At 32.0% G+C, this 13,940-nt stretch overlaps 2 protein-coding genes across 4 annotated transcripts; both read right to left on the bottom strand.

Annotated features, from left to right (window-relative positions):
- Positions 1–2,039: 2,039 nt before the first annotated feature.
- LOC133872985 (uncharacterized) lies at positions 2,040–3,372 on the bottom strand. 3 transcript variants are annotated; one of them, XM_062310680.1, is made up of 3 exons: positions 3,177–3,372; positions 2,772–2,854; positions 2,040–2,652 (listed from the first exon to the last, which is right to left on the bottom strand). In XM_062310680.1, exons 2-3 carry the CDS (start codon positions 2,832–2,834, stop codon positions 2,140–2,142), a joined length of 576 nt encoding a protein of 191 aa, XP_062166664.1. In that variant the 5' UTR covers positions 2,835–2,854; positions 3,177–3,372; the 3' UTR covers positions 2,040–2,139. The 3 variants fall into 3 exon arrangements, with proteins under 3 accessions (XP_062166664.1, XP_062166665.1, XP_062166666.1); XM_062310681.1 differs by lacking the exon at positions 2,772–2,854; XM_062310682.1 differs by lacking the exon at positions 3,177–3,372 and having other exon boundaries at positions 2,772–3,150.
- A 1,777-nt stretch (positions 3,373–5,149) lies between these two features.
- Positions 5,150–11,632, bottom strand: LOC133874259 (MLO-like protein 3). Its single transcript, XM_062312139.1, has 15 exons — positions 11,447–11,632; positions 11,296–11,353; positions 10,915–11,177; positions 10,715–10,831; positions 10,430–10,490; positions 8,526–8,614; positions 8,294–8,368; positions 8,087–8,181; positions 7,320–7,369; positions 7,178–7,218; positions 6,811–6,984; positions 6,330–6,365; positions 6,135–6,202; positions 5,807–5,867; positions 5,150–5,712 (listed from the first exon to the last, which is right to left on the bottom strand). Exons 1-15 carry the CDS (start codon positions 11,570–11,572, stop codon positions 5,395–5,397), a joined length of 1,632 nt encoding a protein of 543 aa, XP_062168123.1. The 5' UTR covers positions 11,573–11,632; the 3' UTR covers positions 5,150–5,394.
- Positions 11,633–13,940: the final 2,308 nt, after the last annotated feature.

The following is a 13,940-nucleotide window of genomic DNA, read 5'->3' as shown; positions in this document are numbered from 1 at the left end:
GGACAGTGCGTGTCAATTTGAAGTCAGCGGAGAAGTGTAGATCTGGCTTCGAAAATGAAAGAAAAAGGTGAAAAAACCGGCCAAAAATAACCCTGTCGACGACACGTTGGTTCAACCACTCCCCTATAGAAGATATCTTGAGATGAACAATCCTGTCTAAACAAAAGAAATAACAAAGAAAAACAAATAACAAGCCACCATAGCTTAAAAAAGCTAGTGGAAGGTCAGCCACCACCGGACCTAGCCAGGGGGAACAAAAGTTCCATAACCTTAGAGGTTGGGAGAAAAACTAACCCCACTGGACCAATCCAGGGGAAACAAAAAACACCCTAACTCACGAGGAGTCAGAGGGAAATCACCACCAAGAGGAGAGGGCGTGAGGCCACCCCCTCCCGGTGAAAACCATGCTCACAGGGGAGGGGCTTTAGATGAATAGGATTTCACACTTAATGTTGCGGTGAGCTTTTCCAATCAAAATAAAGGAGGAAGGTGAACCTCATTTTGCTCTCGAGTACTGTAGCACATTGTAGAATTTTTTTATTCTTTTTTTTCTTTCTCGATCTCTTCGTCTCCCACAACCCTCTACCTCTTTCTGAGCCTCCATAATTATATGCTGTTCCTTTCTTCTTTTTTTATTTCCTCCTTCTTGTCTCCATTTCTTAATTTATGGGAGAGATTTAGGATCAACATCTCGACGATTTATTATTTTCTCCATTTCTCCTTCATTCCGAGGGCCTATTGGGCTAATCAGGTCTTGTCGGCTACTTGTCTAGTTAGGGACCTGTGAACCCAGTCCACAGTAGACTAGGAAGGTCCAACGTACAATTGGAACATTTGAAAAAGAAATTGTATGATTTTCTAATGGGCACGCAATACTTCTTTTTCATCTAAATAAAAAGAAAAAGAATATGTTAACAACACAAACAAGGATTATCATTATTTCAATTTCAAGTAAAATATAGAGAATTTATTTTATGGTCTAAATTAAATTAGACGTATTTAACGATGTATATATTGTTATGTTATAAATTTTTTGAATGATGGGCTACCATATACTCTAATCACTTTATTAACCATGGACTACCTTTTTAGTTTATAATGAAATTATAATAAAAGTTATAGCATTTCAAACATTTTTCATATGAAAAAAATATTTTTGTTCATTTTTAGTGTTCATTTATTAATGTAGTCGTCATATTTTAACTTAAAGTTAACTGATAAGGCAATTGAACGTGATATTAACATTTCATACGAATAAAATGGTTATATATATTATTTGTATATTTAGGGTCTTTTATTAAACCTTATTATAGTGGCTCCTTAAAAAAAATAAAAAATAAAAAAAATTGAGAAAAGTACACATACTCCTCTTAAACTATCACATTATTGTCAGTATCCCTCTAAATTACAAATTGTTTGAATGTTCACCCCAAACTAAAAAATAAATGTCAATATCCAAAAAAATAATAATAATTGACAATTGAATGTTAGTTTGAGGGAAATATGTGTACATTTCCAAAAATAAAAAATCAAAGTCCCCTTTAAAATTAAGCTCCTAATTCCGTCCCTGCACATTACGATATATATGGTCTTTTTCATTTCTAGAACTCGCCTTTTCGTTGTTTTATGCAAAAGATTGTTGCATGTTTATTTAATTTGTGTATAGCTCTTTTATATACTTCTTTATATTATTATTTTCTTTTTGAAGAAAATACTTCTCTATATTATGGATTGTAAATAAAACTTCACTGATATGAAACTAAATATAAAAATAATGATAGACTTTTAGCTTTGTTTGGAAGCAAATTTGTATTTATTTTTTCAATAGAAATTCATATGCAAAATTTAGAATTCAACTATGTGAAAAAGTTAAAGTTTTTTTTTCATGAAAATTATTTTTGATAGAAACTCCAAACGTGGAAAACAACTACATGAAATTTCAAAGTTTAAAATAACTGCAAGAATTTTTAAAATTTAAAATTGAGATTTGAGATGATTGCAATTCCAAACAAGCCGTGCAGGACACCATGCCTCCCCTCTTGAAAGGTAACGAAAGTTAATTTAGGCAGTGGAAAATTGGTTGATAACTTGATATATACAACATAAAACAGACTGTTTTTACGGTTGAACTACTTTCAACTAAGATTCCTGCTGGACTACAGCTGACGCAATAGTTCTTGCCCAAAATCTGATATTTTTCTTCATATCATCAGCTGTAGAGGCCCTTGGCATCCTTAGATTTAAGAGTGGCGAATCGGATCTTTTTATAAACCATGCCTCCGATAAATACGGCCTCCTCACAACCCGCTTCTCCTTCCCTTCTTCTTCTTCACTTTCATCATCTTTGACTGCTTCTTTAATCTCACCGAGTCTCTGCAAGCCTGGGACTAAGCTCATCATTCGTGGGCTTAAGTTTTCTTTCTTGAATATGAAGCCCAGATCCATGAACCCCTTAACTTCTTCAAGCTCCAGCTCCCCCAAGGTCTTGCAGCTCATGGTTTTATGTAATCTCCTTCTAACATTTTTGGACGTACATGATTGAGTTGATGGAGATGATGAAGAATCTGACCTGTTTCTGATAAGATGCAATCTTGTCGATCTTTCCTTCTGGCTGATCATATTCATCCCTTCGTCTTCGTTGTTGGAATCATCCTTTTGTGACAACAACAACAAGAGAAATTCAATCAGAAAGTGTAGGTGTGATTAATTAACATCAATAATAATTATATATATATATATATATATATCAAGTAGTGTCTCTTTTTCGTTACCAGTGGAGAGCTGCTTGGAGATGAGCTCAAAGAGATTTCTTCATCTGGAAGAAGTGACGACATGGCCGATGAAATTTCATCATCTGGAAAAGGTGGTGAAGAGAGGCTTAGTTGTGAGATGGGTTCTGAGAAAAGAATAATTTGGTGGAACCAAAGACGATCCATGGCTCCTATAAGACATAAAGAGAAGTGATTGGCCATCGAGAGAGAGAGAGAGAGAGAGAGAGTGGTGGCTGATTGGAAGGCCAAATCTATATAATCAAACATAGCAGGAGGCTGTGGCTGTAGTGAAAGCGGAGAGAATAATTTGCAGAGAAAAAAAAAAAAAAGGAAAAAGAAAAAGAAAAGACAGAAAGTAGAGAGAATAAGCGAAATAAATGAATGTGAATACTAAGTGGGACAAACCTTGGACAATAGAACATGTGGTCACGAGTCATTGATTTGATTCACCTAAATGCACATATTTTTACATGGTAAATGACAATTTCGCCCCTAACATTACGAATCCTAGGAGTGTACGTAAATCCATGGATGACCAGCAAGGCTGCTTCGGAGCTCCTCAATTAGCTCCCTTTTCTTGTCTTGTCTTTGGGTCTCATCCTTGCAGCAACGTCCAAAGCTGGTTAAATATGATGAATTACCATACATAAGACAAGAACGTACAAATGACCAATTAATATATAAATGAACAAAATCATTATGATCTGACTTTTGGTGGGTCGAAGAAGGCATTAATGGCGTGGATCGGATGGCCATTGAGAACAATCATGTCCATGTCCATGTCCAAACACTATACCCAATCACATTATTGGATCGGAAATTCCAGTCTTCCAAAACTTTTTTACTTGGAAACAGAAGTTCCAAAATATTCTGTACACTAGGAAAGGGATCGATGATATATATATATATATATAGCAACTTGGATGTGTATATAGATAAGTTCTTCTTTTGTGACAGGCGGCTTTTAATTAATCAAATCAAGCAATTCATGTTGATGATAATGGAGAAAGACGTTTTAAATTAATGGCAAGTAGTAGCTTGATTTTCCCTCAACATGTTAAGAGTAGAATCGACGTCAACAGTCTAATTGGTTGTCTAGAGAGTAGGTGGAGTTGACGTGAAATAATTAAACAAAAAAATTGACTAGTCAATTTAATTAGTTTGTGACCGGCTTGTCAATCATAGACCTTTTAATCATTTTACCAATATATTATTGACTATTATGTTAGTTTGTAAAAAAATTTGTAGTAAAATATGTAATACCCATAGCATTATTTAAAGGATGAAAGATGCGCGACCCAACAAAGGCGTTTCTTCTTACAAGAACAAGTGCCGGTTAAAAACAGGTTATTCTACATAGCAATAGATACAACAATATGGTATTTTGTGTGTCCGAAATACCGCACCTAAGAGCATCTCAAGCAGCTTGTCTAAAACCTATATATTGTGTATTTAGCTATTATATATATGAGGCAAAAATGACATTCAAAATCTTGTCGATCTTGTTATCTAAAACCCAAATTTTGCTTTTTGAATAACTACTTTTGACAATCACCTTAGCTTATGTATTCTTTTTTAAATCATTTCTCACTATTTTCTCTCTCTTTTACTATATATAGTTTTTTGTCCTATTTCTTGGTAGTTCAAGAAAATAATATTTAAAAAAAAATAGAGAATAAGATATAAAATATCTTAAAATTTGTATTGAAAAAGTAGTAGATAAAGTAAAAAATTTGTGCTTTTTTATTAGTTAAAATGCACAACGTTACTGGAAATGCTCTAAAACATGTTAGTTTATACAATTCTAACCTTTTTTGGAGGGATAAAAAGGAGAAACTGTATTATACTTACGTACGGGTAAATTCCAAGTACTTGGTTGTTCCACACCCAAACAAAGAAACACGGAATATTGATTTGAATAGTAGTAAGAAGTGATTGATGAGATATAAAATTGGTGAATGTTTTATGGAAAAGTGAAAAAGTTTTGTTTTGTAGTGAATTTTTTTTATTTGAATAGTAATAAAAAATTATTGATATGATGTAAAAAGTGTAAAAAAGTTAAAATATTTTTTATTTAATTTTTTTTGAAGAAATGAAAAAGAAATTGAAAATTTGGCAATGGGTTGCCAAACAGGTTCTAAACATTAATCAGGAAATTCGAATCTTTACTAATAATGTAGGGAGCATATATACCCACTTGCAGTTGAGAGTTCTGACACATAGATTTATAGTAGATCTACCCTCTATCATCTAGGGGACAACTCAAATGGAGTGAAAGCCGACCATACATAGACCTCATGTTCCTTCATGAAACAATTTAATTGTCACATCTCATGTATGAACCAAACATGCATTAGAATTCATTCTGGTCGTCCACATCCTCTACAAAATCATTTTCATATAATCAATGTAAATTACAAAATAATTAATTATTTGAAAACTATAATGTACGGTGCATAATACAATTCTCTCCATGATCAAGATTTAATGTTGTTGCATCTAATAGTGTATAATGATATCACATCATTTAAATATTTTGAATGGCATGCATGTCAATATATTTATCACGTGATATCAACACTGCACCGTTTGATACAACAACATTAAACCGCACGCTTGATATTTACTGTCTTTTTATTGTCGGCAGTTCTAGTATGACAGCCCGGGATGGGCGTCTAGACGAGCCAACTGCCTCTTCGTCTTCTTCCACGATTTCACCTTTGTGTATGCTGTCGCTCGGCAGAGATGTGGGTCTTAGGAAAGCAGAAACTTCATTGACGCTACTCCTCCTGGGGCTCCATTCCGTTGACAAAGAAGTGCGAGCAGGAGATGCAAGGAATTGTTCTTGCTTCTTCCTTCTCTCCCTCACTTCGGCGTGCCATTGCTTCATAATTATGGCCATTTGATCTTCCACTACCTTATTTTTGTAATTTGATCCCATCTGTGAACAAACAGTAATACAAACAGTACTGATTCTCCATGTATATATATCCCAGCAAGAAATAACAACGTACACAAATTTCCAAAATCTTCACCTGTGTAACAAGTGCATAGAGAGGAAGAGTGATGTAGCTGCAAAGTACTTGAACTACCACCCTGAGGAAATAGCAGGAAATTAATCAGAATAACTGTGTTAAACCGGCCTCACCACTTTTTTAAAAGTTTAAGTAGATAAGGAGTAGTAAATTTAATAATTTAATTATACTTTAACACTTCCCTCACGAGAGGCTCAAACTCTCTTCTAATAAGTAAGGCCTAACACGTATAATATTTAATTGAAATTAGAAGTAAATGAAAATCATTTAATCATGCTTTAAGTAAGACTAAACATTTTGGAAGAAATGAATAACGTCTTGTTCTTACGCTAGCACAATCCTGGTGGAAATGATCCCAATTTGCTCGTGGTAACAAGAATTGAAACCAAACTGTATCTGATCAGCCAGAAGGAAAAGAGAATTGAAACCAAAAGAAAGAAAAATTAGATCAACTTTTCGAGCACCAGACCTTCAAACATGGCGTGTTGAAAAGGGTAAATTAAGAATAAGAAAGAAAAGTTACCGTGACCCAGATAAAGAAGGCCAGCTCGAATGCATTCTGAGAAGTTCAGAAAAGTTAGTATCCAATTAATATTCATACAATATTCTTGGGAAGAAAGAAAAAGTACTTTCACGTTTTAACTTTGTCTTTCCATTTTGGAAAAAATGCTAAATCAATTTAGGTAGTTTATCTGATTTGTAATTAGTTTCACGTGGTATGAAAATTAATTTAGAGTTCTTGAGGTATGCCAAAAGAACACTCTACTACCTTCAGTCAAATTCTATTTATTGAATCAATAGATTACATTAGTGTGACACTGACTTAAATAGGATACGTGTCGTAAGTTTATTAACTCTGACATGTCACACTATCGTAATCTGTTAATTCAGTGGACGGATTTTGACTGTAAAGAGTAAATTAAATAAACCACCACGTAAACTGATTTTACATTTTTTCCTTCCATTTTTTTTTTACTGTTGCTTTCGCGCAGAGGAGGAATTACCACAAATAGAGTATAATGTATAAGAGTTAAGACAAATCCTGGCTGCCCGAACCAGAAGAGACTATCGTTTGGTCTAACAAGAGGGGTTCCTCTAACTACATTTCCCTGCTCTTTGATTTGAAGAGCCATTCTTGCCACAATGACTTCAAGTTTGGCTCCCAGAACCAGAACTACCTACAGAAAGCAGGAGACCGAGTGAGGCTCGGGACATTAAATATTTAACAGAAATGGATGGTAAATTCTAGAATCAAGGTTCAAATTCATAACATTTACTCGGATACCATGTTAAGCTTAAACTTATAGAAATATTTGATTTTAATCATTTAATTAATATTCTAATAGAATGCAAGACAATTAATATGCTTACCAGGAGAGGAACGTAGGATAGCCAGAGATATACATGCCAACCTGATTGGGTTCAAACAAATTTCAAAAATTAGTTTAATTGATTATATGGCGACGAAAGAATATTGATCGGTTTGAATAAAAAGAGAAGCATAATTACTTACCGTAAACATCCACGAGCAAGAGGATAACGACTAGAAACCACATTATAGGGCTGTCAAAAGTGGGGAAGAACACGTACATTAGTGGAGAGAAATTAGGGAATATCATAATCAAATGGGAAAAATCATATTTCGCTCTTTAATTTTTATCAGATTTGAATTTAATCTTTGAGTTTCTAATTTCAAGAATATGATTCTTTAAGTTTTGCCAATATTTTAAATAAGTCGTTCTATCACTTTTCCATAAAAATGAATTAATGGTTTATTATATGACACGTGTGTCTCAATTGACACGACAACGTTCATATCGACACCTAATATCAATGTCATATCAGTAAGCGCCAAATCATCCGTGTAAAAAAAAAAAACAAAACAAAAGAACTCCAAAAACAAAAACTATCTTATTTGTCATCTTAATCTCCTAGATTTATAACGTTAGAAGAAAAATATTATTTAACTTTGATGCTGAAATAGGCCCTGGCGTGTCAAAAGAAACACATATGACAAATAGAAAATTGTTAAGTAAAGTGATAGAGGGACAAATTTAAAACTTAAGTAAAACTTAAGAGTTAATTATTCTTAAAATTGAAAAACCAATGACTAAATTCAAATAAGATGAAAACTTAGGGATTAAATATGATTTTTCCCTAATCAAATTAAAACATATGAAAGGTGTAATCGTCCATCATTATAAGCATTTATTTTCGTTAATTTGTTTATATTTCTAACAACAGTTAATGTGTAGATCGGAGAATCATGCACGCAATTACCTGATGCCAACCACGTCCTTGAAATCTTCTTCCAAAGTTCGCTGAATGTATTTTTGGAAATTGAAGTAATTGTCGTTCTTGGCTGACATGTGAGCCTGAAAAATTTATGAACAAGAAATATTTGTATGGGGATTGTTGTAAAAATTAATTAGAAAGATATATCCAACTAATTGAAAGATAAATTAAGCTAATTAATTAATTAATTACCGAGATAAAGCCATGTCTGAGAGTGAGATAATCAACTTTTGCTACGGAATGAAAGAACTGTCTGAAGAAACATTTCTGCCCCATTCACAATCATCGAAACTGTTAGACTTTAATTAAGCTATATATATATATATATATATATATATATATATATATATATATATTACCGTTGCTGGTGTTTTTCTTGTTCATTGAGATTAATTACTTTGAGAGACATAGAAAGGCAACTCACAATCCACAGCTGGAACGTTGTGTCTGTAAAAGTAGTCATGTGTCTTCTTCCAAATGTTGTTTGCCTTGCAAATCTGAACCGATTAGGATCTAATAATCATTCAAAATATTAGTAACGAGTAGAACTAAAATCGAATCGAGTCGAGCCGAGTATTGAATGTTCAAGTTCGGTTCATTTAAATTTTTTTTTCGAATATGAGCCAAGCTTATCACTGAATCCTATTCATTTATTTTTTAACGAACTCGAGTTTATTCATGAGCTACTCAATTTATTTAGTCATTTCTATATATAAAGTAAATGTAGCGATTGTTTAATTTTTTAAAAAACAATTAATACTAATTATTAGTTACTTAATTATAGTTAAGATTTATTGTTTGAGTAATTAGAAAAATTAACTCAAATCTTAAATAATCTAATCTCAATTTTATATGTTTATCTCATAGTATATTTATACATTCATATACACACAAATGTACTTAATTATATCTATGTCTAGAGTCACAATTTTAATAATTCAACTTATATATATATATATATATATATATATATATATATATATATATATTACATTACAAAGAACATTTTTTTAAAAAAAAAAAAAAAAAAATACTTAACATGTTCTCATTACAAAGTTAAAATAATATTATAAAAATAATACAAATGAAGTTATACGAGCCTATACGAGTTGAGCCGAGCTTAGACTAGCCGAGCCTAAATTCATACGAGTCTGAATTTTTTATTCAAGCTTTGTTCGTTTAATAAACGGACTGATCCCGAGCCGAACTAATCCGATGATGTTAACGAGTAAGTACTCTGCTCGCTTACAACCCTATTTATGAGTTATTTTAGGGGCGTTTTTTCTGTTTAATTTGAAAATGTGTTCTTATATAACATAAAGATGAAAAAGATTTTTATATTTTAAATTATTTGTTAATGCATGTATTTGTCTTAAAGACGAAAAACAAAAGATCGAAAACAAAAACACAAACTGATCGGTGCCTAAGTGATTCAAAATTTCAAAACTTAAAAGAGTTCACGTTGTTGTTTTTCCTCTGAGCAAAAAATTTTGATTAAAAATGAAAAACAAATCGTTTTAAAGATCTAAAAAATCCAAAGATTCACCTAATCCGCATAAAAAAAAAATCTAATCGCAATCTTTTTTCAGGGGCTGACAAAAAATTCTACTTTATAAAATTATAATGCGCATAGATCGATTGGAGTACTCTTTTTCTTGCGCTGACGTAACGGTCGTTTTCTTCAACTTCTAAAAAATTTGATAGCGTGCAGCCTACGTAATGTAAGAGTCGCAGTCAGTCAAAGATTATCGCCTATACAGGGTTAACGGCATACTTACGCAAAAGAGAAAAGAAAAAATGATACAATCGTATGGAAATTAAACAGCAGTCAATTAAAGACTCGGATTCTCTGGAGTCTTTCATCACCTACCAAATATTTAAAAATATTTTTTTAAAGAGATATATATAATTTTTTTAATAAAATAATAATAATAATAATAATAAGAAATAGTTTTGGTGTGAACATCAGGGTTTATGAATAGCATAATTTAGCTTAAATTCAATAATATTTTTAAAAAGTAGAAAAATGGGAGAAGAATTAATCATGAGATGATATATATATAGCATAACCCACAGTGGGGCTGCAAATCGGTGGTGAAAAATGAAGCTAAGGGAACGAAATTGTGACCAAACCTATTCATTAAGGTTAATGAGTAATTTTATATACTATATTTTTATTAAACAAATATTTTATAATACTGACGTGATAATTACAATCAATTTTTCGATTTTTTTTATTCAATAATTAGTGGAGACTCATATATTAGCATTAATCTTGTGTAATATTTGTGTGATAAATGTGAATTATGAGAGTGTATATAAACATACCATTTGCAACTTGGTATTCGGTTGTTTGGGTTTCTTTCTCCCAAGCTTCCCAACGTCTCATCTAATATTAAAACACAACAAAACTTGAATTAAGCATCGGTTATTAGAAATACATTTTTATTCTACAATGCTGATGTGGCAGTTTTAATCGACTTGTGTATTATTATTATTATTATTATTATTATTATATTTTAACAATAATATATTGACTTAAGGGTTAATTGAGGCTGCTAATTAAATTACCATATAGTTGACTGAAAAAATAATTCAAAGAAAGTGTTTTACCTTGGCCCTACCCAAAGCCATAGTGAGAACACAATACACGATTTGCATGACAGCTAGCGCGAAAATGAATAAGTGAAGCTGATGGATCCCGTCTTGCGACATAAACCCAACCTTTCCCTGTAAATTCCTTCTTAATCAACATAATCATACTTAATTTGTTCTTTCTCAATTGATGATCGAGAGTTTACTAAGAAACATACCTCTGGGCAAGAATCTGCAGCAACTGCACCGGCGTCGTCACTTGTAGTTGTCGTACCCTCGTCGTCATCCAGCCGCCGATGTGGTTGCCACAAAATAGTATTCATCGATCTCAAACTCCGGACAATTAATTTGATAGATTGCGAAGTGTCCTGTTTCCGGCATGGAAGCATGGTTTCCGCAGCTTTTGCAGATATGCATATCTTAGAAATGCGTTCTTGAGTTACTGCCAGTATGAGCGACATAAACCCCAGAAGCATCAACTCTGTACAAATCCCACACAAATGATCGATTGAATAATTAGTTTCAAGGTAGCTTCTCGTACAAGCAATTTGAAGCAAAGGTGTTCTTCAATATATACAACATAATTTTGAATATTGCACCTGATTTAAGTTTCTCCACTGCGCCGTTCAACGCTGTTTTCCGATGTCTCCTTAGCCACTGCACGCCATTTCTCTCACATTAGCTTGGAGTTTATATCTATATATAGGAAAGGAACAGAACAACGCCGGCAAAAGAAAAAGAAAAACATACTTTGGTAAGGAGATGGATAAATTGCTCTAGAATAATGGAGATGGAGATGAAGAAGAAGCAAACTACGGCAACCGCCCATGTCGGAGTGTATTCAAGGGAGATACCAGTTCCGCCTCCACCCGCCATGACTCGATCTCGATCTTTCTGATTTCCCTGTTAGAATTACTTTTCTTCAGTTGAATTGAATATGCCGTCCGTATATATATATGGACCATATAGTTGAGAAGGTGACGACTTTTTATAGGCACATGTTTCTCAGAAGGTACTAGAGTCAATATACACGTACGCGCGCATCAAATTAACTAGGATGAATATAAAGCCAAATGGTCCTAAAACCAATTTCTTATATTCACTTCTTTATTGGATAATTTCTCCAAATGCCAAAAATATTTTAATGGCATGTTTGGGTGAGAAGAAAAAAATTAAATATTGTTTTTTAAATATCAAATTTTATTTATTTATTTTTTAAATTTTGCCTCGAATTTTCTAAACCATCTAAATATAATTACAAAAAATAAATTCTTTCTATATTCACAATTTTTTAAAAAATTAAACACCCAAACAAGTCATTAAATTGAACTTCGCAAATACACAACATCCATAAATCTTCCAAATAGTATCACATATTTAAAGTCTAATGGATATTTTCATTTACGTGTTGAACGTTAGACTTTCAAAATTGGAGTCTATATATATATATATATTGCCACAGCATGTCAACATCAACCGACTTTTTTATTCTTCTTAGAAGTCCATATATATGGGTTATTTTTGTTGCAGTACTGTGCGTCTTAAATAGTTAAATCCCAAACGTGTTAAGATTGTGAGCATTTACAGTCGTCTAGCCAAAGGTACGTTATTCTGGCTTGCAGAATATAAATTTGAGTGAAAAAACAGCTATATGTTAATTACTTTAAACCCAGCGGCGGATTCAGGCTTGTAAAAATGAGGAGTCAAATCGAAAAAAAAAATTTTGAGAGGGTAAAATTAAAAAAATTAAAAAATTAGGAGGTAAAATTTTATTTTATTTTTTTTTTGTGAAAAATAAAAATTAAAGCAAAATAAAAATTAGCGAGATGCTATAGTGTTCATCAAATTAGAAAGAAAAAGCTTCTTTTTTTTTTTTTTTGTTCTTCTATATCATTCTCTCTTCTCTCATTAGAGAAAAAATAAATAATATTTAAATAAAAAAGTGAAAGTGGATAATTAAAATAGTAAATGGATGGAGGTGCTTCGAAAAATTAGGTAGATAAAATTGAAAAATGTAATTTTTTAACTAAAATTGAAAGAAAATTTGCTAAGTCGGATATAAATACTCTTATGCAACGAAGCAAGATATCCAGTATTTTTACCCGGTAGATTTATTCAAATCTAGCTCAACTAATAGTTTGGGTTTCAATGGTTGAGATTTTGTCATATAAACAATTATCACTTTTAACAACTGAACAATTACCGTGTCGGTAGTTATAGTATTTATTAATATTTTGAAAATGATAACAGTTGACATGATAAAATCTTCAGCATTGAATTCCAAATCAATGATCGACATTAGGAGAAATCTACTCGGTACAATACCTTAAAAATTATAGGGAATCCTTAACCATTTCGCAACAGTTTTCATATCGGGTATTTTATGTTGTGGTAAAAGATTTACTCAGAAGAAATGCTGCACACATTTTCACTTTCACACTCTTTGATATAGTAATAAAATTTTATATTAGATTTTAGATGGATCATTATTAATTTTGAATCCAGTAATAATTTTTACTACTACTTCAATAAAGAGCTCCAAAGATTTGAGTTTAAGCTTTAACCGTTGCTTGAATTACGTGTAAATTGTAAAAGATTTTGGTTAATATATACTATCCTCATGAATCCATGATTATAAATTTGCCGTATGTACGTGTATATGTACATTAATTAACTTTGAAGATAAAGTTAATTTTTATGAAAATTGCTTAATTGTGTCACGTATTTGAAGAGAAATACAAGAAAAAAAAATTGAAATATGCGACTTAGCTTGCGATTCTGACGTATATGTCGTTTCAGGTGTCTCATGCCTTATAACGTGACCGTTGAAAACGTGATAGTTTTATTTATTAAATTAAACATTCTCATATACAGAGTAATAAGTAATTAATTAATTAAATACTGTACGTGTGGGCCGGTCTACTTGTACGATATGCATGTCGTAAATTACAGTCAAAGATGGAAAATAAGTTTATGGTCCATGCGGACCATGCTTCCGGACAAAATACAAATTTTAATAATTTTATTATTTATTTATTTATTTATTTTTTAAAACAAATAGCATGTGCTATCATTAATGTTGAAATGGCCGGAAGGCTTACTAGAGAGACAAGACCCCTTACAATCTAAGTCAAAAGAATCTGACTTAAAAAACAGATGTCTAGATAGAATACAAACTTTACAAGAAGTCAAGAACAATAATTGAGCCTTTCTTTACAATAACCTACACTCTACATTAGAAAAG

This window comes from Alnus glutinosa, chromosome 7 (genome assembly GCF_958979055.1).
Source record: "Alnus glutinosa chromosome 7, dhAlnGlut1.1, whole genome shotgun sequence".
In the NCBI taxonomy this organism is placed as follows: domain Eukaryota; kingdom Viridiplantae; phylum Streptophyta; class Magnoliopsida; order Fagales; family Betulaceae; genus Alnus; species Alnus glutinosa.
This window is presented reverse-complemented; position numbering and strand designations above follow the sequence as displayed.

What these genes read in the sequence shown, in the direction of transcription:
- LOC133872985 (XM_062310682.1), bottom strand. Translation starts at nt 3,038, where the DNA reads ATGTTTGATTATATAGATTTGGCCTTCCAATCAGCCACCACTCTCTCT. An exon ending in CTCCAAGCAGCTCTCCACTG is followed by an intron (nt 2,653 to 2,771) that starts GTAACGAAAAAG and finishes TTGTCACAAAAG; the next exon opens with GATGATTCCAACAACGAAGA.
- LOC133874259 (XM_062312139.1), bottom strand. Translation starts at nt 11,572, where the DNA reads ATGGCGGGTGGAGGCGGAACTGGTATCTCCCTTGAATACACTCCGACA. An exon ending in TGGCTTTGGGTAGGGCCAAG is followed by an intron (nt 10,491 to 10,714) that starts GTAAAACACTTT and finishes TTTTAATATTAG; the next exon opens with ATGAGACGTTGGGAAGCTTG. An exon ending in TCAGACATGGCTTTATCTCG is followed by an intron (nt 8,182 to 8,293) that starts GTAATTAATTAA and finishes TAAATTTTTCAG; the next exon opens with GCTCACATGTCAGCCAAGAA.